This window comes from Rhineura floridana, chromosome 1, assembly GCF_030035675.1.
Source record: "Rhineura floridana isolate rRhiFlo1 chromosome 1, rRhiFlo1.hap2, whole genome shotgun sequence".
NCBI classification, from domain to species: domain Eukaryota; kingdom Metazoa; phylum Chordata; class Lepidosauria; order Squamata; family Rhineuridae; genus Rhineura; species Rhineura floridana.
The window spans coordinates 34,339,843-34,365,169 of record NC_084480.1 but is presented as its reverse complement, the minus strand read 5'-3'; the positions used below and the strand labels follow the sequence as shown (position 1 = coordinate 34,365,169).

Genomic DNA, 25,327 nt, shown 5'->3' with positions numbered 1-25,327 from the left:
CTAACTTCTTGCCAGGTGGTTGTACTGTTATTTACCGGGAGGGTCAAGGCAGGCAGGTTGGTGCAGGGAGGGGTTGCCAGCTAGTGGAATCAATTTGATGCTCCTGCCGGTGCATTTGCATTGCGCCAACCTCCCCACTGCCTAGCCCCTCTCCATCCTGGTAAGCAACAGCTATCCATGTGTTGCAAAGTTGCATGGTGGCTCCACCCCACTTGGTGAGCTGCTTCTGCTGACACCTTGTTTCAGGAAACTGATTTTACACCTTTACTTTGGGGGTATCTTATTCAGCTTTAGCTGTCTTTAGTTGATTAGCCTCAGGCCCATAGTATGCTTGGAAATAGTAATTTCTGTCCTGATGCTGTTCCTTCAGGCTTGCTGCTATACAAGATCAAGTCATCTTTGCCATCCGCCAGGAATACGTGCTTCTTGGGGATCAGCTAGTGATCCTGCATCCGGGAGACGAGGTTGCCATCATCCCCCCGATTAGTGGAGGATAGCTCTGGGAAGACGTTCCCAAGTATGTGCTGGTAATTATATTAAGAGTGTTCACACTTATATTAAGGGTGTACACAGGGTGTACAGTTGGTGTACCTATGCACGTAACAGTTGAGCTGTATATACAGTGCTTTTTTGGTAAAAAAAAAAAAAAAAGAAGAGGTGTTGGTACTTGCATCTTGAAAAAGTGTCTTAGGTACCAGCACAAAATGGTTGGTTGCCATGGGCAGCAAAAAAAGAGAGATGACATTACTCTGTACCTATCATGAGTCCCCTGGAAAAGGCATAGAGTGATTGGAGTGATGAGGAGGAGGTAGGCTGGGATTTGGAGGAAGGTGCAGGAGGCGAGCCTTCAGGCGTGCTGAAGCTTGCAGACTCCAATGCCATGGACAGTGACAGTTCAGCCCTTATAGACCCCGCTGCCTCTGAGCCAGCACTTCCTGTTCAGGAAGCTGCCTCACCACCATCTCCAAGCCCCTCTTCCTCACCCATGCCTTCATTGTCATTGTGCAGCTCTGCTCCTCCTTGGGAGGAGGACCTTGCTGAGGTAGTTCCATCCCCTTCCCCGCTCGTGCTGCCACTGTTGCCGCTGCTGACTCAAAGCCCACTTCTGGAGGGGTAGGACCTTGGCGAAGTGGGAAAGCCTCCCTCACCATGCACATGCAGGAGGCGGCGGAGGCAATCTCAAAGGGTTTTTGCCATCTCTCTTAGGGGGAGCAATCATTTGTGCCCACTCTCTCCTCAGTGACACCGAGCTCATGCAAGTGGGGTGCCCTCCCATACTTACTTAAGACTATGCAGGGGGTGTGACTAACTGCTGCAATATCATCTTTAGCCCAGTCTAGTCATGCTTGGTTAAGTACCATAGAGATGTTGATTCCTGTGTAACCTGTAAGCTTATTCATGAAGCACTCTGAGATGGAACTTTTTATTACACTTATAAAATAAAAGCGCACCTCTGCATTTGAGTCTGACTTCAGGCAGTTTGGGCAGGACTGTACCAGTGAGCATTTGCTATACAAACCAACAATAACTTTTCCACACAAACATTTGTACAGGTGTAGAGGCAGCTTGTTCCTGCATTCATTTGTTTTGATGTATTTTAAGATCTGTTTTTAGGATGTTTTAAAGTTTTTTGGTGCTTTGTTTGATGCCCTGAGCTCCTGCTGGGAGGAAGGGCGGGATGCAAAATAAATAAATAAATAAATCATTATAACGTGAACAAGCCTATTGATGATGGGGTACGAATAATGGCAAATCTGTGCACATGATATTGGTAAGGTGCATGAGTGGATTTGCGTGAATCTTGCTAGATTACTCTACCAGACCACCATCCAGCAACAGACATTTGGGGTGAGATTACAAGACTTGGTGAGTGTTTGGCCATATTCCTTGAGGATTTTAAAAAAAAATAGTACCTATTTTTAATTATTGTACAGATATTTTGAGGGCAGCTGTTTTTATGATTACTTCAATCAGTTCAGTTTATTTGGTCTACAGACCATAAACGTAAAGTGTATTATAATTAATTGATTTTATTTTATTGGAGACTTTAGTTGCTGAAGATTCTTTCTTTCTTTCTTTCTAGACTAGGTGGGATTGAAATTGAAATACTGACTTTGTGTTTATTTATTTATTTATTGCATTTGTATACTGCTCCATAGCTGAAGCTCTCTGGGCGGTTTACAACAATTAAAAACATTAAAAACAAATACACAAATTTAAAAACACATTTTAAAAAAGCAATTTAAAAACACATGCTAAAATGCCTGGGAGAAGAGGAAAGTCTTGACCTGGTGCCAAAAAGAAAATAGTTTAAGTATTGACTGTACTTGGAGAGAGCAGTCTTGGCACTGCCATGATTTTAGAAACAGGGGTCTCCTAACACCTCTCAGCACCATTAACAAACTACAGTTCCCATGATTCTTTGGGGGAAAGCCATGACTGCTTAAAGTGGTATGATACTGATTTAAATGTATAGTGCATATAGGGCATCCATCACTGTATTCTTGGACTAAGTATATTGGACTAAGTATATCCAGAGGGGATCCCGGAAATTACAGGCCAGTTAGCTTAACTTCTGTCCCTGGAAAACTGGTAGAAAGTATTATTAAAGCTAGATTAACTGAGCACATAGAAGAACAAGCCTTGCTGAAGCAGAGCCAGCATGGCTTCTGCAAGGGAAAGTCCTGTCTCAGTAACCTATTAGAATTCTTTGAGAGTGTCAACAAGCATATAGATAGAGGTGATCCAGTGGATATAGTGTACTTAGACTTTCAAAAAGCGTTTGACAAGGTACCTCACCAAAGACTTCTGAGGAAGCTTAGCAGTCATGGAATAAGAGGAGAGGTCCTCTTGTGGATAAGGAATTGGTTAAGAAGCAGAAAGCAGAGAGTAGGAATAAACGGACAGTTCTCCCAATGGAGGGCTGTAGAAAGTGGAGTCCCTCAAGGATCGGTATTGGGACCTGTACTTTTCAACTTGTTCATTAATGACCTAGAATTAGGAGTGAGCAGTGAAGTGGCCAAGTTTGCTGACGACACTAAATTGTTCAGGGTTGTTAAAACAAAAAGGGATTGCGAAGAGCTCCAAAAAGACCTCTCCAAACTGAGTGAATGGGCGGAAAAATGGCAAATGCAATTCAATATAAACAAGTGTAAAATTATGCATATTGGAGCAAAAAATCTGAATTTCACATATACGCTCATGGGGTCTGAACTGGCGGTGACCGACCAGGAGTGAGACCTCGGGGTTGTAGTGGCCAGCACGATGAAAATGTCGACCCAGTGTGTGGCAGCTGTGCAAAAGGCAAATTCCATGCTAGGGATAATTAGGAAAGGTATTGAAAATAAAACAGCCGATATCATAATGCCGTTGTATAAGTCTATGGTGCAGCTGCATTTGGAATACTGTGTACAGTTCTGGTCGCCTCATCTCAAAAAGGATATTATAGAGTTGGAAAAGGTTCAGAAGAGGGCAACCAGAATGATCAAGGGGCTGGAGCGACTCCCTTACGAGGAAAGGTTGCAGCATTTGGGGCTTTTTAGTTTAGAGAAAAGGTGGGTCAGAGGAGACATGATAGAAGTGTATAAAATTATGCATGGCACTGAGAAAGTGGATAGAGAAAAGTTCTTCTCCCTCTCTCATAATACTAGAACTCGTGGACATTCAAAGAAGCTGAATGTTGGAAGATTCAGGACAGACAAAAGGAAGTACTTCTTTACTCAGCGTATAGTTAAACTATGGAATTTGCTCCCACAAGATGCAGTAATGGCCACCAGCTTGGACGGCTTTAAAAGAAGATTAGACAAATTCATGGAGGACAGGGCTATCAATGGCTACTAGCCATGATGGCTGTGCTCTGCCACCCTAGTCAGAGGCAGCATGCTTCTGAAAACCAGTTGCTGGAAGCCTCAGGAGGGGAGAGTGTTCTTGCACTCGGGTCCTGCTTGCGGGCTTCCCCCAGGCACCTGGTTGGCCACTGTGAGAACAGGATGCTGGACTAGATGGGCCACTGGCCTGATCCAGCAGGCTCTTCTTATGTTCTTATGTTCTTATGTTCATAATGCCGTTGTATAAATCTATGGTGCGGCCGCATTTGGAATACTGTGTACAGTTCTGGTCGCCTCATCTCAAAAAGGATATTATAGAGTTGGAAAAGGTTCAGAAGAGGGCAACCAGAATGATCAAGGGGATGGAGCGACTCCCTTACGAGGAAAGGTTGCAGCATTTGGGGCTTTTTAGTTTAGAGAAAAGGTGGCTCAGAGGAGACATGATAGAAGTGTATAAAATTATGCATGGCATTGAGAAAGTGGATAGAGAAAAGTTCTTCTCCCTCTCCCATAGTACTAGAACTCGTGGACATTCAAAGAAGCTGAATGTTGGAAGATTCAGGACAGACAAAAGGAAGTACTTCTTTACTCAGCGCATAGTTAAACTATGGAATTTGCTCCCACAAGATGCAGTAATGGCCACCAGCTTGGATGGCTTTAAAAGAAGATTAGACAAATTCATGGAGGACAGGGCTATCAATGGCTACTAGCCGTGATGGCTGTGCTCTGCCACCCTAGTCAGAGGCAGCATGCTTCTGAAAACCAGTTGCCGGAACCCTCAGGAGGGGAGAGTGTTCTTGCACTCAGGTCCTGCTTGCGGGCTTCCCCCAGGCACCTGGTTGGCCACTGTGAGAACAGGATGCTGGACTAGATGGGCCACTGGCCTGATCCAGCAGGCTCTTCTTATGTTCTTATATTGATGGGTGTTGTCATGTTACAAATTATAAATCTAATCCTCATATCAGGTCATGCGGTATTTTACAAACTATCCTGTTAACTAGAATGGTAACTTTAATTTCTTCACTGTTTATTTCTAGAGAAATCATGAGTGAAAGTGAGGATGAGCCCAAGGACTTGATAAAATTGCACTATGAGAAGCTCTCGGCTGATGAAGTATCAACACTGGTGATTTCTCCCTCCTGTGGAGCTGTGTCTTTGTTTATAGGTAGGTTTGATGCACATATCATGGATTTTGGAATAAGAGTGAAGCCCAGTTTCTTAAAAACTATTAAAAGCACAGGGAGAGAAGACCAGGCGTACATCCATAGCAACAGACAGAAGGAGGTTGAGCATGAGAGGTCAGCTGCATTCCCACTGTACATTTATTCCACTATTATTCCACTTGAAACAGTCATGGCTTTCCCCCAAAGAATCCTGGGAAGTGTTGCTTGTGAAGGGTGCTTTTCACCTCACAGGCCTGCAATTCCCAGAGTTCCCTGGGAAAAGGGATTGACGGTTGAACCACCCGGGGAATTGTAGCTCTGTGAGGACGAGGTCTCCTAACAACTCTCAGCATCCTTCACAAACAACGCTTTCCAGGATTCTTTGGGGGAAACCATGACTGTTTTAAGTGGAATAATAGTGGAATAAATATGCAGTGTGAATGATGGAGTGGAGCAAACATAAGAAAGGGACATTAATCACAATTGTGTCTTTCTTTGAAGCAAAACTTTAAACCAGGGGATGGGCAAATCTCAGACTCGGGGGCCAAATATAGTCTTTCTGGCCTCTCCATCTGGCCCGTGGGATTCTCCTCAGGCCACATCCCTCACCTTCCCTGTTCTGTGTCCTCCTTCTGTACTTTTGCCTGGCTGGAATGTGGCCTTGAACAGTGATAATGCTTCCTACTTGCTTGGATGGAGGTGTATGTTTGTGTAGAAACATCTGATTTCTGAAATGTAGCTTATGCCCTTACCCACTTCTTGCCTCTGGTCCTGCCCATCACTGGCATGCAGCCCCTGGAAGTTTGCCCACAAAGGAATGTGGCTCGTGATCTGAAAAAGCTTTCTCACCACTGCTCTAACCCGTGAAGATTAGAACAGTGTCTTGAAAGGTAAAGGTAGAGTGGGTCATTTGGTGGCACATTTTATGGTGGCTGTACTGCCTGGTGATGACTGAGGGAAGCATCCATTGGGACATCCACGCACATGCAGAAGTCTTTTAATATTGCACACACACATAACCAGGATGCTAGTATCGGCCTGTGCAGGCTGCTAGAAGCATTTGCAGGCTATGTGGCTCAGTCTTTCCAACTGATACTTCCCAATTGTGACAGCCAAGTGTTGAATTTGCATTGGTTCTCTATCCCGATGCATGTGTTTCAAAGGCCTCGTGTTCTTAATTAGCATACCGCTTGTGTGTAAGCACACAGGGGTTTTGACCCACGCAATTGCCAGGTCATTGATAGACCTCTGCAATCCAAGTCAGTCATAGTGGTGTGAAAAATGTTCCAGCAAGGAGATCTGGGTTGCTGGTACAGATGTTTGTTATGCTTATAGATTTGCATGCACCATCTCTAAAACAAAGACATGGAAAGCTACCTTCTGGATGATCTTGACATCAGTCTCATCATTTGGTAAATCATGTGAACAAATGACACATGAAGTTACTGAATCAGAGCACTGAAACTTCTAATTCAGAGATGTGATACCTGATTTCTGTTTTAATAATAATAATAATAGGAAATGTTGAGGATTAAACTTGGGGCCTTCTGCCTATACAAAATATGTGCTCTGTCAGTGTGCTGTGGCCCCCTCCTCAGTCAGACGGTTGGTCTCATTTGGGGCTTGACCACTGTCTGGAAATTGTTACCTTTGCCCATTTGACAAAGCTGTTAAAATAGATGCTTTGGTCCAGCTGACTTTTTCCAACAGGCCAGCCTGTCAGTTGAGTGCATCCTTTCATTTCAGGCACTACCAGGGATAACTTTGAGGGGAGAAAAGTCATTCAATTAGAATATGAAGCATACACACCCATGGCAGAAGCGGAAATCAAGAAAATTTGCACAGAGATTAGATTAAAATGGCCCTCTGTGAAACATATAGGAATACATCATAGACTTGGGTATGTATGACAACACCCACCTCCTTTCCTGCTTTATTAGACAAACAGCAGTTTGTTTTTAAGCAAGTGGGCCTCCTTTTCTGAGATGAGAGTACATAGGAAGCTGCCTTATACCAGATCTATCCAAGAACTGTCTACTCTGGTTGGCAGCAGCTCTGTAGGGTCTTGAGCAGAAGTCTTTTTCATCACCTGCCAGTTGATCCTTTTAACTGATCCTGTTGCTCCCACACCCTGCTTGTTGGCTTCCCATTGGCGTCGGGTTGTGCACTATGAGAACAGAATGCTGGACTAGATGGGCCTTTGGCCTGATTCAGCAGGGCTCCTCTTACGTTCTCAACTGGAGATGCCAGGTAATGAATCTGGGACCTTCTGCCTGCAGACTTTTGATGAGAGATGACACATGGATGGAACCCAATGGCAGCTCCTTGCTGAGATTGCAGCAGCAGATGTCAGAAGAGAGTAGGTTTAAGGAAGACTGTGTTGTACAAGAGAATAGTTCTCAGCTGGAGTCTTCATTTTTGAAGAAGATTGAAGCCTGAGATTGAGTGCAAGAAGAGCCCCAATGGATCTGACTGAAGCCCATCTAATCAAGCATCCTGTATTCAAAGTGACCAACCAGATGTCTATGGGAAGGTCTCATGCATGCACCCACTAGTTAGCAGTCTGAAGTGCAACCACCAGAATTTTCTGACGAAGGATGTTCCAAAGGTACGGGGCAGCCACTTAGTCCACCACTGTGTGCTGAAGCTTATCTGTCTTGGAACATGGGTGAGTAATGAAGGTGGAGCTTTCAAATGAAAGCCCATGGTAGGGAGTCTGTGGCCCTCCAGTTGTTGCTGGACTCTAATTCATCATCCCTTGCCAGTGGCCATGCTGGTTGGGACTGATGGTGTTGGGAGTCCCCACCATTGATCTATGTAATGTGTATTTCCTGCTTTTATACACTGTACTCCCACCCAGAGCCTTTAGGTTAAGGGAGAATTGTAGTTGAATTCAGAGGAGACACGATGGTCCATACCTTCCCTGGGGGCTTGGTCATTTCAGGGGTTGGTTCTGTTGTTATACTCCAAGCTAGGGGCACTGCTTGTTCCCTCTTGTGAGTAATCTCTTTTTAAATTTTGTTTTCCTGTTGAATCCTATCTTGCAAACCATAATATATACAGTTTCCAATTGAAGATTCCTAGGACATGGCCTGCTTGTTTTGTGTGTGTCTGTGCAGTAGTTAGCAAAAGGACAGTGGCTTGAAAGATTAAGCTAGTATGGATAAAAGCAACAACTAATGCGTTTCACTTTCTCTGTAGTTCGGTTCCCATTAGTGAGGCAAGTGTGATGGTAGCAATCTCTTCCCCTCACAGAGCAGATTCTCTTGAGGCTGTGCAATATGGCATCAATGCTTTGAAAGCAACTGTCCCTATATGGAAAAAGGTATGTGTGTGCCAGTACTTCCACTCTCTTTTTTAAAGTATAGTACACTACGTTTGTACTTTGCATGTTTTCTAGGGACAGCTTGGGAAGTTTCTTGAAAGATCTGTGAGTATTATCTAACAAACACAAGCTCAGCACCTTTGCCATTGGTAGACATATGTGTAAAACTATGTATGTGCCCACCAAATTTTGCTGTGACATGTGTTCAGCACATGCTAAAATTCCATCAATTCGATGCAGATATTTACTTGATCTTTTGTGGATGCATCTATGTAAGTGGGCGGAGATTCTGCATAGGACCCAAAAGAGCTCTGTTCTTCCTTTTCCACTCCACTAGTCCTCAGGCTTGTTATTTTTTAAGAGGGGTCTACGCATGCATCCATATATGCAGCCAGTTGTCCTATTCCTCTCCAAGTATCACATGCAGATTACTCATTCAGCTTCTGTCCTGGATTGTGTCATGGATTTTTTAAAAAATGTACATTTTAATGGAATCCACCATTGACAGGAAGTTAAGAAAAATCTAGATACTTCAAGATGAAGCATTCTGTGGATGAGACAAAATGATTTCTCATGTACGATTGAATGAACTGTACTTTAGTGTGATCAGTTTGATACTTTTGATTGCAGGAGGTCTATGAAGAGGAATCTTCTTGGAAAGAAAACAAGGAATGCTTTTGGGCCAAGACATAAAAATAAAACTCTGCCAACAGGTTCATTGGAACTACCTAGCTGTGTTTAAATCATATAGAAGACATATTTTCCAGCTAAGCTTGTTAACAAATACATGAAGGATTTGCATTGCACAGCTCTGTTTAGTTCAGTGGGTTACCCAGCGGTTAGATTTCTCTCGCCAAGTGCGGAAACTGTCCAAAAACTGAAATGGACTCCAAGATAAGATTTCTACAGATTTTTGAACCCCCGTTCTCCAAATTATGAAAGTTGAGCTAAAACCATCCTTTCATATCTGCTACCTATTTAACTGTGAAGACTCTAGAGAAATTTTCTTTGCTTTAGACTGAATTTGTTATATTTGAAATTTTCAGTTATATTTGCCTTTTGAAGCAAGGCCATGTTACGAATTACATGAGAGTGGTTGCACCTGGACACTTTGATAAACTATTGTGTATCATGGTGGTAATTAGGTTAGCCTCTCTCTGTGCTCATGTGCCCCCTTGTCTCCCAGCCAAGGTAGAGATGAGAAGCTTCTGTTCCATATTAGCATACATCTGGACTCTAAACTGCTTATTCTAAACACAGTCAGACCTATAATTCTATATGACTGAAAATACACTAATGGTTGTAGAATATTTTTTTATGCTAGTAAATTGAAAGTTTTTGTTTCTTCTGGAGGCTAAGGTATATATAATTTTACCATCCCTAAGGAGTTGTTCACTTTAGTAAATAAATCTTCTTTCAAACCTGCCCATTACTTTGTTCTGAGTAACAATGGGATGTCCTCAATAATATTAATCTAAAGCTTTGATCTAGCATTCTGCTGGATTACCAGAGCAAATCATAGGCCTGGATAAAGGCTGTAGTTGGACTGAAGCTGAGCATTTGCACAAAACCAGCCCCTGGCACTGCACAATGATTACCCCCGGCAAAGTTATTTCTGCCATTCTGCTAGTGGTGGTGGGCTTTGACAGGCAGTGAATGGAGCTTCTGGGGTCTCCATTCTATGATACGCTGAGTACAAGCAAGTGGACACTGTAAGGTGGGTTTGGTTCCCTTTCCATGTACAGGGTAACATGCACCTATGATAGTGTCAGCCACTTGTAACTCTAGAGGTGGTGTAGTTCAAAAGATTTAGGTTGAAATTCTCAAATAGCTAATGAGCAAATAGTTTTGAAAAATGCTGTCTTGTACAGAATCAGCTAAAGTGCCTTTTGGTAGTCTCTGAAGGTACTACTTATATAATCATGTATTCAGATTTTGATTATTGGTTTCAAACATAAGACTATCAAGAGTTATGGGTAAATTTATATTGCTAAAATGATCTAAAAACACTGAATTTTTACATTTTTGTTTACATTTGCTGTTTATGTTCAATCCATCCCTTTATTCTGGCAATATAGAACCTTTAGGAGTCAATAAAGCCCCATTTGCGTACAAAGGCTGGAATGGATGCACAAAACATTTTATGCATCTGTGTATAATGCATACAACCAGCTTACTGATAGCGCAGTCCTGTACATAACTACTCAGAAGAAAGTCCTATTGAGTTCAATGGATTTTACTCCTAGCTGAGGGTATAAAGCTTAGTCAATTGCATTCAAGCTGATAAAATAATAAGGTTCGAATGCCTGTCATAGACTTATAGGTTTCCTTAGTTGGGAGATTTGTATGTTTTACTGAAGGTTAACAATGAATAATCCCAGGTAAAACGAGAAAGATGCAATATCTATTTTAAACTATATTTTTTTCAGTGATAGACTGGATCACATTAAAACAATAGTAAGTAGAAAAATTCTCAAAATAGACAAGCTTTGGATACGCAAATGGGAAGGGTTTCAAGATCCACATCAGGGCAAAACTGAATTACAGGTGAACCTAATCATGGGAACATATATTGTGAATCTTCCTGTAACATGTCTCATTTGTAATGCCCGTCTGAAAAACAGAATTTGATCCTGTACTGGGAATGGCCAGTAGATGGCAGTGGAGAAACTGTCATGGAAACAATATATATGTATGTTACACTTTCTAGGTTTACTAAAGAAAAGGAAAGCAGATTTTATGGGTTCCACCGTAATCTGTAAAATGATACTTGTTTTCATCATAACTAAAACAAATAGTATATTTTCTTGATGTTGGGAGGACAGCTGATCAGCTTTAAAAGTTAATAAACATGTTTTGTGTATTTAACTGCATATCTCCCCTCAGAACACACATATCTCTTAAAATAGAGAACATGGGAGGTTGCCTTATACAGAGCAGCCCAGTGACGTCTACAATGACAGGGGTCTTTCCTGGCTCTACCTGGAGATCTGGGATATTGAACCTGAGAGCTTGAGCAGGCAAAGTGTGGGTTCCATCTCCCTGAGCTCCACTCCCAGCACAATGAAGATAAACTAACCAACCCCAGGCAGATGAAATAAGAGTACAGTGTTTTTCCACATTTAGTCCACACCAGGTATATTTCAATTTTTTACTCGAGGCAAAACAGTCTTTATTTAGCACAGTACATCAGTTCTTCTGAGATTCTGGAGCAAAAGTGCAAAATGTACACACATGAAGGCAAACTATTGCACCTGAATGTATTGTATAAAAAAAGAGAACATTCTATACATTATATTTAAAAGGTAGTGCAAATGTACACTCAGTGTGAGGGAGGACACACTCAAACATCTCCACGAATCCCACATGCAGAGAGCTCAGCTCATGTCAGCACCAGCTTTACGATTACTTGACTAAGACTGGAGAGGGCCTTTCCCCCCCTGTACAAATTAAACATCCCCAATACAACCTTTATGAAAATTCTCCAGAGCTCCCTTGTATTTCAGTTGGTATTGACAAAATAGAATGTATTTCATAGAGATAGGCCTGCTTGCAGCTTGGAAAACATGCATTTTCAAATGTTACAGGCTTACAACACAATCCTTACGCATGTTTTATTCAGAAGTCAAGTCCCATTGTATATAGTGAAACCTGACTCCACTGGACTTGGGGGGGGGGGAAATTGGCTTTATTTCAGTGTGTGAAATAAACTATATCTTTTTCAATGATAAATAGTAGGAGAAATAGATCTGTAGAAACCTATCTTTAGAAAAGCTAGTCTTTGCTTGGATGCCAAAGATACAGTAATCCAAATGATCAGACTTATTTCTAAGAAATATTATGTTGCACACTAGTTTGAATTTTTTTTTGGTCTTCCTATAGGGCTAGTGCAGTTGTATGCTAATTTTGTCATTAAATAAGGTTAAAGAATCCCGGGTTGGAACGTGCCCAGGGTTCTATGTGTAAGGATGGTCAAATAGGACTAACCATGGTAAAGGAAGGTTGGAGAAATTGCTTGTGTGAGAGGAGGAGGAGCTCTATGAGAGGGAGTCAATCATGCAACCCATTTCTACTCCCTTAACCCTAGTTAACAGTTGAGTGATGTTCGCCTCTGCAACATCCCTTAAGTCAATGGTACTGATTCTGTTGTGACTATGTTGCTTTAAATGCTATTAAAACAATGCCTTGCTGAATGTTGTAGTATCAAAACACATTTTAAATACATTTTTTAAAAGCCCTGCACGTTATAAACCTATATATTTACATTAGATTTGCAGGATTGCAGATTTGTGCCAGTTGAAAAGTGCAATAAAATTACTATTGATGACGGAAACTAAATTGATTATATGCAAAAATGGCAAATAGGCCTATGTATATGTACTCAAATTGAAAAACAACTTGCAGAGTAAGTATACATAGGCTTATATGCAATGTGTACTTAATCAATCTAGTCTGGTTTTTAAATGTTGAGTGTTCATGTGATGTATTGTCTTTGTTTTTATAGCCCCTGAAGAAGCCCTTAAACAATAATTAGCTGAACAGTGTGGAGCTGTTTTGAAAATAAAGTTCACATTTTTTTCAGCATCCTTTGTTTTAAGGTTCATTTTGGATGCTCTCCAGTTTTTGTATTTTTTGCTTTCTCCTTGACAACAGAGCTCCACTATCAAATCAAGGGACAACACAAGGTCCTCCAGGTCCTGGCTTTCCTTCTGGTCATATCGGGAGGGGTGGGTATAGGTTTCCTGTTGCCCTAAATAGACAATGCCAAGATGTGCAAATCCCAGAACTGTGGCAGAGTGCAGGAGGCTTCCCACAGCAGTGAATTGAACTACATGATGAAAAATACACTGTCTGAGCTGTAGCCAGGATACAGAAAGCCACCCATCTAGCTCAAGCACCAAGTGGGCTTGTATACCCCTATCTCTGGAAGGGCATTTTTATCATATAAATCACAAGCTGACCTTTATAAACCAGCAAAAACTTCAAATAGCAGATTTTACAAGACCAAGAGCTGAAAGCAATGCCCAGTTTGCACATAACGCTAATCCAAATCATGAAACAGCATGAATAAGCAAACATGCGGATTCTCAAACTGAAGATCATAGCTGCTGCACTCCTCTGGTCCTGCTGCTGTTGTGCTACAAGGGGCTAAGCTGAGGTTTCAGGTAAGCATTATGTCTGAACCTGGGCTCATGGTTTGTCTGCCCCAAGCTATAAACCATAAGCCATAAAACACCTGTTGGTTACAGCTGGTGGCTTGGAGTGAGACAAACCACAAGCCTGAGTTTGGAGATAAAACTAAGTCATAGCATGGTTGGGCACTAAGTAGCATGGCAGCAGCAGGACTGAGATAGGACAGTGACCATGATCTTCGCTCTGGAAACCTGCTTGTTCATGCTAAGCTATGGTTTGGCTTACTGTTATATGTGAACAAGTCAAAGTGCTGCTGCACCACATGTAGGTCTTTTGTATACATCAGGGAAACCAAAAATTAAATGCAATTTGTGTCAATGTTTAATGAAGACACACTATCCTGTCTGTCAATGACATAAATCATAGTATTTCTGGCACAGTTCAGTACTACTGCCTCTGGTCCTGCTATTTCAGAATACCCAATATTTTAAATCCCTGTAAACAAAACCCCAAACTGGCCAGCAGTTATTGCTAAAATAAAATAGTACCTGTAAAAGATTTCAATCTCTCTATATAAAAAACACATTTTCATTGAAAAAGAGGAAAACATTACAACAATCTGTAAAGCACTCAACGTTGTTGAACCAGTGTGATTGCAAGCAGTGTTTGTGGCTCAGAAGTTTTGTGCACACAGTATTGTTACTGCTATATTCATTCTCTGTCCTTAGTGAGTTCTGTAATTTCATCCACATCTTCCATGTCCCTTGCCATTTTCTCATATTTTCTTTTGAAGAAACCGAGCTGTAATACATTTTTCAGAAGTTTTAAAATAAATACCAAATTATTATTATTATTATTATATATATCCCACCCTTCCTCCCAGTAGGAGCCCAATGTATCTATGGCTATGATCTGCCTCCATAGTCTGAAGCAATATGCTTCCAAGTACCAGCTGCTCAAAACTGCACGAGGGGAGAGTGCTCCTGCTTGCAGGCTTCCCATGGCCATCTGGTTGGCCACTATGTGAACAGGATGCACGACTAGGCTTGACCAGGCTGTTCTTATATTTATTTAAAATATTTATGTACCGTATATTCCGGCGTATAAGACGACTTTTTAACCCTGGAAATCTTCTCCAAAGTCGGGGGTCGTCTTATACGCCGGGTGTCATCTTATTAGGGTTGCCATATTGCCCGGATAGCCGAGTTTTACCCGGATTCTAAGCATGCCACCCGGCGCCCGGCTAACCCCTTAGGTGGCCCGGATTCTCAGCTTTCATTAAAAAAAAAAAGTTTCTAGGTGGTGCGGTTCTCGAGATATATATAAAAATGTCAGGCACCCCCCACCGGTTAATTTTTTTTTAAAACTACTGTATAGCACTTCGTAGCTTTAACCCCGCCCGTTCAGGATTTCAGCCAATCAGTGAAGTGTTTGTTTGGTGGCAGTGTCTGCAAAACCTCATTCGAGGCCAGAAAATGGTGGTTTCCCCTCCTGTTTATCTGAAAATCTCATAAATTGGGTAGGTATATACATTTCAGTTTTTCCCCCTGTTGTGTGTAGGAGTCAGATCCTGGGCAGTGTTTTGAAAACCTTCCCAATAGTTGCTTTTGGGGGTAAAAACAGTGCTAATCCCATATGTCCAGAGTAAATCCTATTGAATTCAGTAGGAATTACTTTTGAGTAGACATGATTATGAATGTGCTGAAAATCAATGGGACTTTGGAGTGAATGTAAAAAAGAATTGTGTTTGTGTTCTCTTTCTGCCCCCCCCCCCAGTCCTATTTTAAAGCAAGTAGGCAGGGCTTACTTAGGTATTGCAGTTTTTATTCTGTAGGAAACTAATACTGATTTTTTTAAAACTAATACTGATTTTTCTGCAATGACCAACTGGTCTGACAATAAACTGTTATATGGGCTGTATGTATTTATACATCTGCAGTGTGTGCATGTGCGTGTATGGAGTCTTATGATTCAGAATTTTGGGTTGTGTGAATGAAGTTGCTTATCACTTGAGGTTGCATTTCTGTCCCTGTTTGAGTAAGCCCCACTGAATACACTGGGACTTGCTTCTGAATAAATAAACCTAGGATTGCACTATAAATATCTTTACAGTTTGTGTAAATAATAAATATATTTGATAGTTATGCTTATATAAATATTTCTTCATTTATCATATTTTTGGTTTTTGGTTAGGAATCCTGACTGGTTGTGAGATGCTTAGTTTTTTGCCTTATAGGAATCTTGTTGTGGTTGGTATGGTATTACATTTAGGAAAGTGTTACTGCCTTCTGTATTTTTTTTTCCTATTTGCATTTCACTTATCTTTAACCTCACTCCGTTACAGCCATAGAAGCAACAGCAGCATATGCAAGATAATTAACTCCCATTAGTGATAAGAACAAGAATTTATAATTATTATTTCAATTAAAACAAGAGGCTTATCAATACTTTGAAGAGGACCAGATATTTATTTTCTTTCTGAGCCCAGGACTGGGTCTTTCATGATGCCCGGTGTGTGTGTGTGGGGGGGGGGAGCAGGAGAGTAGTCGATAAGACAGACATCCTGGCATTGATAATCGAATTAGCAAGGTATGTGTGGGGTTATTGTACACTTCCAGGCTCAGTTTCATTTTGAGTATGGAGGTGGAACCTGTGTAGATGTGGTTATCAAAGGGAGAAGAAATTTTGAGTTAAGCAAAGCTCTGCTTTTATAAAACCTAAGAAACATACAGTACTTTGAATGTCTGAGTGCCTGCACCAGTGGAATACTAGAGGAACTTGTAAAACTTGCTGCAACAGTATTTAGAACTGAGCATGTGGTGTGAAAGACTCCTTTTCCTAACATTTTGGCTTGTTTTTCTCTGATTGTGTATTTTTATTGTTTTTACTATATTTGTAAGCTGTGCTGAGCTCTTTTTAACAGCAAAAGGGCAGGATATAAATTCTCTTAATCAATCAATAAATACTCCATAGTGTTGGAAACTAGAGTCTAGGCATTTAATGTTGCTTTTAAAAAAAAGATTTCTCACATTTTCCCCCAGTTTTTGGTGGTAATTCCTAGGCACAAAAACGAAACAACTGGACAATCCAAATATTAATATTTATAAGTTTATAAGTGACAGTTTTCCTGCTAAGTACCTGCATGTCATAAGCAGGGGTAGTCTTATACGGCGAGTATATCTCTATATTTTAACTGGAAAAGTTGGGGGTCGTCTTATACGCCCAGTCGTCTTATACGCCGGAATATACGGTATATATGATTGCTACTTGAGACTAGTTCATGCATTTAATTTTTACAGCCACTGAAGTTCTGGCATATGCACACATAGGCTGCATTGGATTCAATACTAAATTTTGGTTTAGCATTACGTGCAAGAGCCTCAGGCTAGTGCACTCCCTCTGGCATGGCTACGAGGAGAATGGAGACTTTTGCTTTCAACTTATTGTGGTTTCTGATTATATTCGAACACACATAGCTATTGTTTATTGAAACAAGCTAACCTTAAACTCAGGTTTCTGACCTTTGCTTCTTTCCCTAAATCATGTGGGGCCTAAATCATTGTTAAGATTAACCACAGTTTTGGGATCTCACATAACAAACCATGAAAATGGAGGCTTCATGCACATAACACTAAACCATAGTTCATAATTATGTCCAAACCCAGTCATAGTGTGTGTGAATTCAAGATATGCAAGGCTGATTTCTCAGTATTCTCTGGAAGTTTTCAAAAGTGATTTTTAAGCACACTGCTATGATGGGAACTACTGGATTATATTGAGCATGAACCACAAAGTGAGATACCTATGTGGCAGTTACCACACATGCTATATGAGGAACATGGCTCCATTATTATCAGATGTCTTTGTATGATAGTAGTTAAAACGGTCTTTGAGGTTCATATCCCAAATCCCATGTTTGTATTATATTTCTTAATATTCCATAACTATTTAAAAGTACTTTCCAAAGGACTATCAACATGGCAGTTAAAAGAAGGGAATGCCTCAAGTGTTTCAGTATTAGGCATATTTGTTTTGAATTTAACTCTTGGTTTTGTAGCACAAGTAGACTTTTAGTAATTGGATAAAAAGTGCACATACTAGCTTGTATGGAAGCTTTTATAAACCGTCTTGAGGGCCTTTGGCTGAAAGGCAGGGTATAAATAAACATTAACATAACTATCACATGAAAGGCACATTGAGTCAAAATAGAGTCATGCTATGGAGTGTGGAATGTTTATTTTACATGTTTAAAAGGGATAAAAGGGTTTTCATTGTCTGTTTGGGGGAAAAAACCTCATTTAACCGAAAACAAAAAAGTTTTAAATACCAACATATTTATTATGGCATAAGCTTCTGTGGATTGCAGTCCACAAAATTTTATCCTATAGTAAATGAATTTCCTTCCTACTGACTGCAGTGGTGGGGGGAATTGACTAAAACAGGCAGGCCCAGCATGAGAGGGTAGCTAGTCTGGGCACTGGCCGAGGGCCACTGAGGCTGGGAACATGGAGCTCCTGCTCCACAATCTCCGCCAGCACCGGGTCATGGGGCATGCATGACTGGATGGTGGCACGTATCACAAGTGGGAGCTCCACTCTCCCAGGCAAAACACACACACACCACACACAGCGCCAGCCAGCCTGTACTTAAATAGCCCAGTCATACCACCTCTTGCACTGTTGCATCAGAATGCTGCATGTGCATACCTGCCATCACCCAAGATGGCAGGCATGTGCACTGCCACAGCGGAGCAGGAGCTAGTGCGCCTGGGTGTGTTCAAACACATGCCCGCAGGAGGAACCAGGGGCCCACTGTGGTCTGGTGCCAGCCCTGGAGCCAGCTCCAGAGCTGGCATACTTTTGCAGCTAGTTTTTTTGGAGTGGGGTAGGGGGGGTGTCTCTGGGGAACAGGAGGGCTTTGGATTCCATGGTTCTAACACTTCTCCTGATTTGCCCCAACACAGCCCTGTTGCTAGAGGACTTTCTGCTCCTGCAACAAAGAGGCCTCTAGTGGTGAATATCTGTCTCTGACTGCAGAGAGGGGGTTCCATAGCATCCTGCAGCCATTCATCCTCTGGGGCAGCTTAGGATTGCTCCCTAAATATTTACTTACTTTCCATAAAGCAGCAACTAGAGCTAGCAGCAAGAGGAGACCCACTAGGACACTTCCTATCACAACTCCAACTGGCACTTCTGCTTTCTCGTCAGGCTTTGTTATTGTGACAGGAATCTTAAAAGAAACATTTGTAGTAGTTAGAAAACGTAATACAAATCATATAAAAGTAAATTCTGTGTACGTTCTTTGGTCGCTAGTTGGAGAGCTGCAAGAGAGTTATTGTAGTCTCATAGAGCTCAGGATTAATTCTAGGAATGAGTGAATTATCTCTCTACTGAACATTCTGATATCCTTTTGGTCCTGCTCCATATGAATTCGTAGAATCATAGAATACAGGCATACCCCGCTTTAACGTTTGCAATGGGACCGGAGAGTATACTTTAAGTGAAAATCTACTTTAAGTGAAGCAATTGTCTTCACTTGTACTGCACAAAATCACCACTAGATGGCAGCGGCATCATGCCAATAAAATGTACGTTATTGCGACGTGCGTGAACATTAAGTGGGGTATGGGGACGTATGGAGCATGTACGTTATAGCGAGGCAACGTTAAGTGGGGTATGCCTGTAGTAGAGTTGGAAGGGGCCTACAAGGATATCAAGCCCAACCCTCTGCTCAATGCAGGAATCCAACTAAAGCATACCCAACAGGTGGTTATCCAGCTGCATCTTGAACGTGCTTAGTGGTGGGAGAGCCCACTACCGCCCTAGGTAATTGTGCTCCAATGTTGTACTACTCTTAACAGTTGCAAAGTTTTTCCTGCTGTTCAGATGAAATCTGGTGTCCTGTAAGTTGAACCCATTGTTCAGTGTCCTGCACTCTGGGATGATCAAGAAGAGATCCTGGCCTTCCTCTGTGTGACAATCTTTCAAGTACTTGAAGAGGGCTATCATATCTCCCCTCACTCTTCTCAAGGCTAAACATGCCCAGTTCTTTCAGCAAGAATTTTGGATTTCAGAATGTTGGTAATACATTTTGCACTTGCACCTTCACAGTAATAACTAAAATACAAAATCCTTCACTATGCCCCGGTTTGCACGACATGGTAAGCCAAACTATGGCTTACTGGGATTGCATATATGTGCAGGTGCCTGGAGAGAAATAGCTGCTTTACTCCTCACTGGTCCTTTCTACTCCTTTGCTGAACTGAGCCGAGCCAAAGTTTGGCTCAGCATGTCATCTGAACCTGGGTTCATGGTTAAGCTCTCTCCTCACCATGAGCTGAATCCAAAGTTTGTTCTTTCTTGCAGTTTGCAGTTATTGAGAGATTAACCATGAGCCCTGGTTCAGATGACACACTAAGCCATCCTTGGCTTAACTCAGCATGGCAGTATAAAGGCCCAGGAATGAGCATAGTGGTGGTGAACTTTTGCATGGTCCTGTTGAACCCTTTAAACACCAAAAACAAAACAAAAATATTTTGGGCATTTCAAATTATTTACAATTATCTCATTTATCATTTTTATTTTCCTTTTGAATTTCTGCAAAACTTTGGAAAAGCACCTCTAGAGCAATAACGTATTCCAACATCAAACAAGGGTGAAATTTGGACAAAGGCAGATTTCGGAAGCATCCCTAAATTAACATATTGCCTTGAACTGAGAAATCCCAGGATCCATATTTGCCTTTGCTTATTTGTAGAAACAAAGGAATAATGGAAGACCATAGAATTCTGCAGGACTTACTCAGATTTTATTGCTGAACTATTGCAGGGGGTCAGTGGGTGATCATTGATTTTATTGCTAAATTGTTTTGTTCATTATGTTTTGTTTTTTTCACTGAATGTCACATAGATGATACCTCATTATGCAGCTATTAAATAAAATAAAAATACTTCCATACATTTTGTAGACACAGCTATGACACCCACAGGTTGGAAAACCGGAAGTTGGTATTGGAAGTAGTGTTTAAGTATTTGCCACTTTTTCCTCTCCCCAAATACTAAGACGTTAATTGAGGAACTGGCAGCCTTTTCATTAAGTGGTTATAAATACAGATGATCTTGTTGGCTTCAAAAGATATTTAGAGTTTTCAAAGATCTATGGGAATTTAAGTTTAGCTTTGAAAATCTGGAAGGACATTTTACATATTTTTCACTTAAAAAGGGAAAAGTTACTATTAAATTGCCGGATGCAATTTAATCTCATGACTTCTGGCAACTAGTATTACTAGCAGTTTTTTTTTTAATTATTATTCTGCTGGTTTGGGTGTGGACACATCTATACATTTCAATGTGGGCTTCTTCCACGTACTTTGAAACAAAATGGCCACACCCATAATGATTTTTGCAGGTAGAAGCATTCAGTATTGCAGTCTCCAAATAATAGCCTCTTTCAATTGTGGAGAAAAACCAAAACAATTTCCTTTACTTGATTTGTGTATCAAGGCTTCTCACACAGCAATTAAATCACATAAAGTTGCATTTGACTAATTTTTTTGAAAAAATATTTTAAAAGGTTCCTGTTCCATCTTTCAGAAAAATCTTCTGAAGTGGCGTACAATTTTTTTTAAAAAATTAAACATTAAAAAGCATAGAACAATAAAATGGCAATAAAAGCAGCCAAACAGCATTAATACACTCATCTAGCCATTACAAGATTGGGAGAACAGAATTTTCTTCACATGGTGCTGAAAAGCTAGTAAAACAAGCACCAGCTGAGTATCTCTGGGGATGGTATTACATACCTGGGGTGCCACCAACAAAAAGTCTCTATTTCTGTTTGCCATGAAACTCTGCTCTGAAGGCAACAGCAGTTGAAGTGAGGCCTTGGCAGAGATCTAAAAGAGTGGGCAAGCTCAAATGGAAGCATAAGATTGTACAGAATAGGGGTTGGGAACATATTTCAGCCCAAGGGCTGCATTCCCTTCTGAGGGCCACATGCCGGCGGTGGGTAGGGCCAAAGTAGCCAGATCAATGAGTGTAAAGTTTATCTTTGCAGAGTAGGCAATCTTCTACAGCCTCGCACCCTTCTCCATCCAGGCAAGCAAAAGGCATTATTAAGAGTTCTAGGCATGCAAAAACACTCAAGGAGGGTGCAAAAGCAGGGCTGGTAAGGGGTATGGCCTAAGGAAAAAGGTGTGTGGCTGGGGGGTGGGGTGGCCTGCAGAGACTCCCAAGAGTGAGTAAGCGGGCGAGGCCTGAAGGGAAGCAAACCTCTCTGAAGACTGGATGGTGGGTCAGCTCTGTTTATAGAGGTTTCCGTTGGCCGTTGTTGGAAAGAGAATGCTCAGACAGACAGACTATTGGTTTGATCCAGAAAGACTCTTATGAACAATCCTCCATTTAATACGTAGGCCAGCATGAATGGCTCACAATCACCATTATACTTCTAAAAAATGAAGAAGTCTCCACGAATTCCAGTTTCCCCAAGGGTGGGGAGGTGGCCGTTCAAAGCAGCAGCCTATACAAAGCAAAATAATTGTTTTTTTTGCTTTCCATAGAGGTTGCATCATCACATTTATATCCCACCTTTCCTCTAAGGAGCTGAAGACGGTATACAAACACAGTCCTCCCTCTCCTGATTTTGTCCCCAGGGAAATGGGACTCATCTGGCAACGGCACCTCCCTGTAGGGGGTGGGATTTTACCTTCCTGCAGCTTTTTATTAGGGTGGCTCTTGAAAGCAGCTCCCAATGCAAAACAATGGGGAAATATCTCCATTGCTTTTCATAGGTACTGCCATGGAGGGCTTTCCCTGGGGAAACTGGGACATGGAGGCAAAAGCCTGTCCTCTGTGGCAGACCAATGGGGCAAAAGGTTCTCCCGGAGAGGATGGACTGTTGCCCCCACTAGCAGTTTTGATCACGTTTCCAAGGAATGAGCCTGTCATGGCCCCGTCAGAGGACTCCTCAGATGAGGACGACTCGGGAGTAACAGCAGCAGACCCAGGACCAGCAGGAGACACGGAGGAGCCTCCTGAGAATCCAGCTCCTTCTGCCCCTCAGCTGCAGAGCACCCCAGGGACAGCAGAGGCCCTGCAGCCAGACACAGACAGTGAACAGGATACTCCCCCCTCACCTGCAGAACGTAGACAGCAGAAGGTCAGGCAGAAGAGAGGCATGTCTGTCTCCTTAAGGCCCAAACGCTGAGGGCTCACACCTGCTGTCCATCCTGCTCTTTATAAGGCACACCTTGGCTGCAGCTTGTTGCTGACTGCAACGTCAGGCGTGGCTTTGTGTAGACCTAGTTTCCCTGCAGCATCTCTTTGACTGACCCCTTGGCAATTGATCCCGGACCTCCACTGACCTCGCTTCGGGACTTCTGACTCGGCAAGTACGCTTCGGATAGGCCTGGCAGATTTACAACCCGACTGCTGGCTAAGGACTTTCCTTCCCTGCCAAAGACCCAGGAATTTCCAGCCCCCCCCGGCACTGCTGATGCAGTGTAGAGCTGACAGAGCCATTTGCAACTGCACAATTGTTATTAGGCTCTTTTAGGTCCAGGGAAGACTTTGAGGAGTGGGCACACTACCCCCTCCATACTACCCCTACAGGTGATCTCCCTCATGTAATTATTTATTATTATTTCTTAGATTTATATCCCACCCTTCCTTCCAGTAGGAGCCCAAGGTGGCAAACCAAAGCAATAAAACACTTGGAAACATCATAAAAACAGATTTTAAAATATATTAAAATAAAACATCTTTAAAAACATTTTTAAAAACTTTTAAAAATCTTTTTAATAAAGGCTTAAAAACATATTAAAAAGCAATTCCAACACAGACACAGACTGGGATAAGGTCTCTACTTAAAAGGCTTGTTGAAAGAGGAATGTAATGAAGCATTGACCCCCGTGGTTGCTCCCATCCAATAATGAATAGGGATCAAGAGGGCATGTAATTGCTCCCAGTGTCTTGTCCACATCATCGTCACAAAAGCTGAAAGTGATCCCCTAGAACCAATTGTGTCCCTCTGTTCATGAAAGACTTTGATTCAGCAGAGGCTTCTGTGAATAGAACTCGGATGGATGGGGGGGAGAGTCAATTTTCACTGATTTGCCCCTCTGGAGTCCCTGTGCCCCCTCCCCATTTGCTCCAGAGAGTTGGGGGACGCTTGGGAACTGCGTGGGAATTGGTGTGGTGGAGACCTGAAGGAGAAAAGAGGAATTTGCAAAAATTGCTTCCTTTCTCCTTCCGTTCATGAAAACCATCACTGGAACAAAGTCTTCTTAGAGTCAAAACTGGATACAATGTACAAGCCCTTCTCTGAAATACACATACCCTATCAGATGTTCATTTCCATTTTACATCAAGTAGTTGAATAGCAGGCTCACCTTGTCATCCCCAAAATATTATATTCCTAAACCTTTCACAGAGGAGAGCCTCCCCTGCAGATTTGGAATGGGGAGGCATCTATGGAAGTGAGCCCTTCCCCATAAGGAGACCTTGCCTTAGGTTGTCTCTCAGCAGTGGGAATCACACTTCCATCACCCATTGTTGTTTTCTACTGAGCCAGGTAATCTAAAAGATAAAGGAGTCTTCTTTTCTGAAGGTTTGTAAGCGTCTAATTTATTATATATAAAAAATTTGTACCAACATTTACCAGATCCATGAAACCATTCATTTTGGAAAAAACCATTTTAAACAACACAGTTTTATGAGTAGCTTTCAGTTTCCTTCTAGCAAAAAGTTGGCCAGATGAAATGCCAGATAAAACTGTGAAGTTTCCAGTATCTTTAAAACTCACAGGACAATTTATCAGGGTAACATTTTTATAAGCGGAAGACAGACTTTTTTTGTGGCAAGGCATGTGTTTTGAAATGAGCATGAAAACAACATAGTAACTTTTAGCGCAGCAACACTGAAGCATGAAACTGTCACACTCACCGATAAAGTATTTCCTCCAGTCACAAATATAACTGAGTTGTGCGTATCAACTTCTGCACTTGCAGATAACTGTACTGTCTGGAAAGCTGACTGCAACAACAACAAATATAGCATACAATTAATAACCATATGATTTTCATAAAGCATATGCAATTATATAAGTCTTGGAGTCTATTTAAAAAGAAATCCTATAGTGCTAGAGAAAAAGCAGGCAAACCCATTTCCTGACTTTCAAACCTTTTTATAAAGGGGTTGTAGTGCTAATTGTTACATCTCAAGGGGCTTATTTTGAGATCCTTGTTGAGTCCTTCAAGAATTTAAGGCTGCAATTCTATACACACTTACTGGGGAACAAGTCCCATTGATCTCAATTAGACTTCTCTAAAGTAGTAATTGAACTGTAAATCTGATATTAAAACTGCCCTTTCTTCCTTATTCCGGAACAACCAACCCAAAGTCTGCATGCCAGTCACTTTTTGCTTATTTTATGGAAGTAATTTTGCATATTTACTCTGGTCTACATGTGCAGGTGGTATTTTAGGCAGTAGGCAAAGACCTTGATCTCCCAATCCTTTAAAGCATAATCAATTGGGTTCTTAAGTTTTTAATAGTAAGTTTTTGGATTTTATGTTGTGCTCTGTGTTCATTGCATGCAGCATCGTTTCTGTTCCACTGTAGTTTGTCTTCCACCAAAAACTACACTATTTGTCTTGCTGTCTGCTGTGGTAAAATTCTGTAACTTACGTAATTTACATAATTAACTATGTAAATTATGTTGACATTGCATTATTCAATGCAAAGAAAATGCAATGCAAATCAGGGAAAATGTAATTAATTATGTATCATTTGCAGAGTGAAAGCAAACAACAGAGAGTACCAATCATACTCACTTTGATTCCAGTTCTGGACACAGAATGAATAAATGAACATTGGCAATTTC

At 41.5% G+C, this 25,327-nt stretch overlaps 3 protein-coding genes across 6 annotated transcripts in view; 2 read left to right on the top strand and 1 right to left on the bottom strand.

The window, feature by feature from the left end:
- The window catches only part of MOCS2 (molybdenum cofactor synthesis 2), a 9,250-nt gene extending 8,733 nt beyond the window's left edge, over positions 1-517 (top strand). Inside the window, exon 4 of the mRNA XM_061617776.1 lies at positions 371-517. The gene's annotated coding sequence lies outside the window, so the exon portion shown is untranslated. The remainder of the gene's footprint in view (positions 1-370) is intronic.
- On the top strand, positions 427-25,327 carry LOC133380451 (molybdopterin synthase catalytic subunit-like). 2 transcript variants are annotated; one of them, XM_061617755.1, is made up of 5 exons: positions 427-517; positions 4,865-4,992; positions 6,737-6,890; positions 8,192-8,315; positions 8,946-25,327. In XM_061617755.1, exons 2-5 carry the CDS (start codon positions 4,872-4,874, stop codon positions 9,006-9,008), a joined length of 462 nt encoding a protein of 153 aa, XP_061473739.1. In that variant the 5' UTR covers positions 427-517; positions 4,865-4,871; the 3' UTR covers positions 9,009-25,327. The 2 variants fall into 2 exon arrangements, with proteins under 2 accessions (XP_061473739.1, XP_061473747.1); XM_061617763.1 differs by having other exon boundaries at positions 437-527.
- ITGA2 (integrin subunit alpha 2) overlaps positions 11,450-25,327 on the bottom strand; it is a 121,652-nt gene continuing 107,774 nt past the window's right edge. The window contains exons 28-30 of one of the 3 annotated variants that reach the window (XM_061617723.1): positions 24,388-24,477; positions 18,561-18,677; positions 11,450-14,249 (exon numbers count right to left, since the gene is read on the bottom strand). In XM_061617723.1, coding sequence (XP_061473707.1) covers positions 14,160-14,249; positions 18,561-18,677; positions 24,388-24,477 — 297 coding nt within the window. In that variant the 3' untranslated portion in view covers positions 11,450-14,159. Of the gene's footprint in view, positions 14,250-18,560; positions 18,678-21,230; positions 21,965-23,936; positions 24,022-24,387; positions 24,478-25,327 lie in introns of those variants that run through there. The other 2 variants (XM_061617731.1, XM_061617742.1) reach the window with 2 other exon arrangements.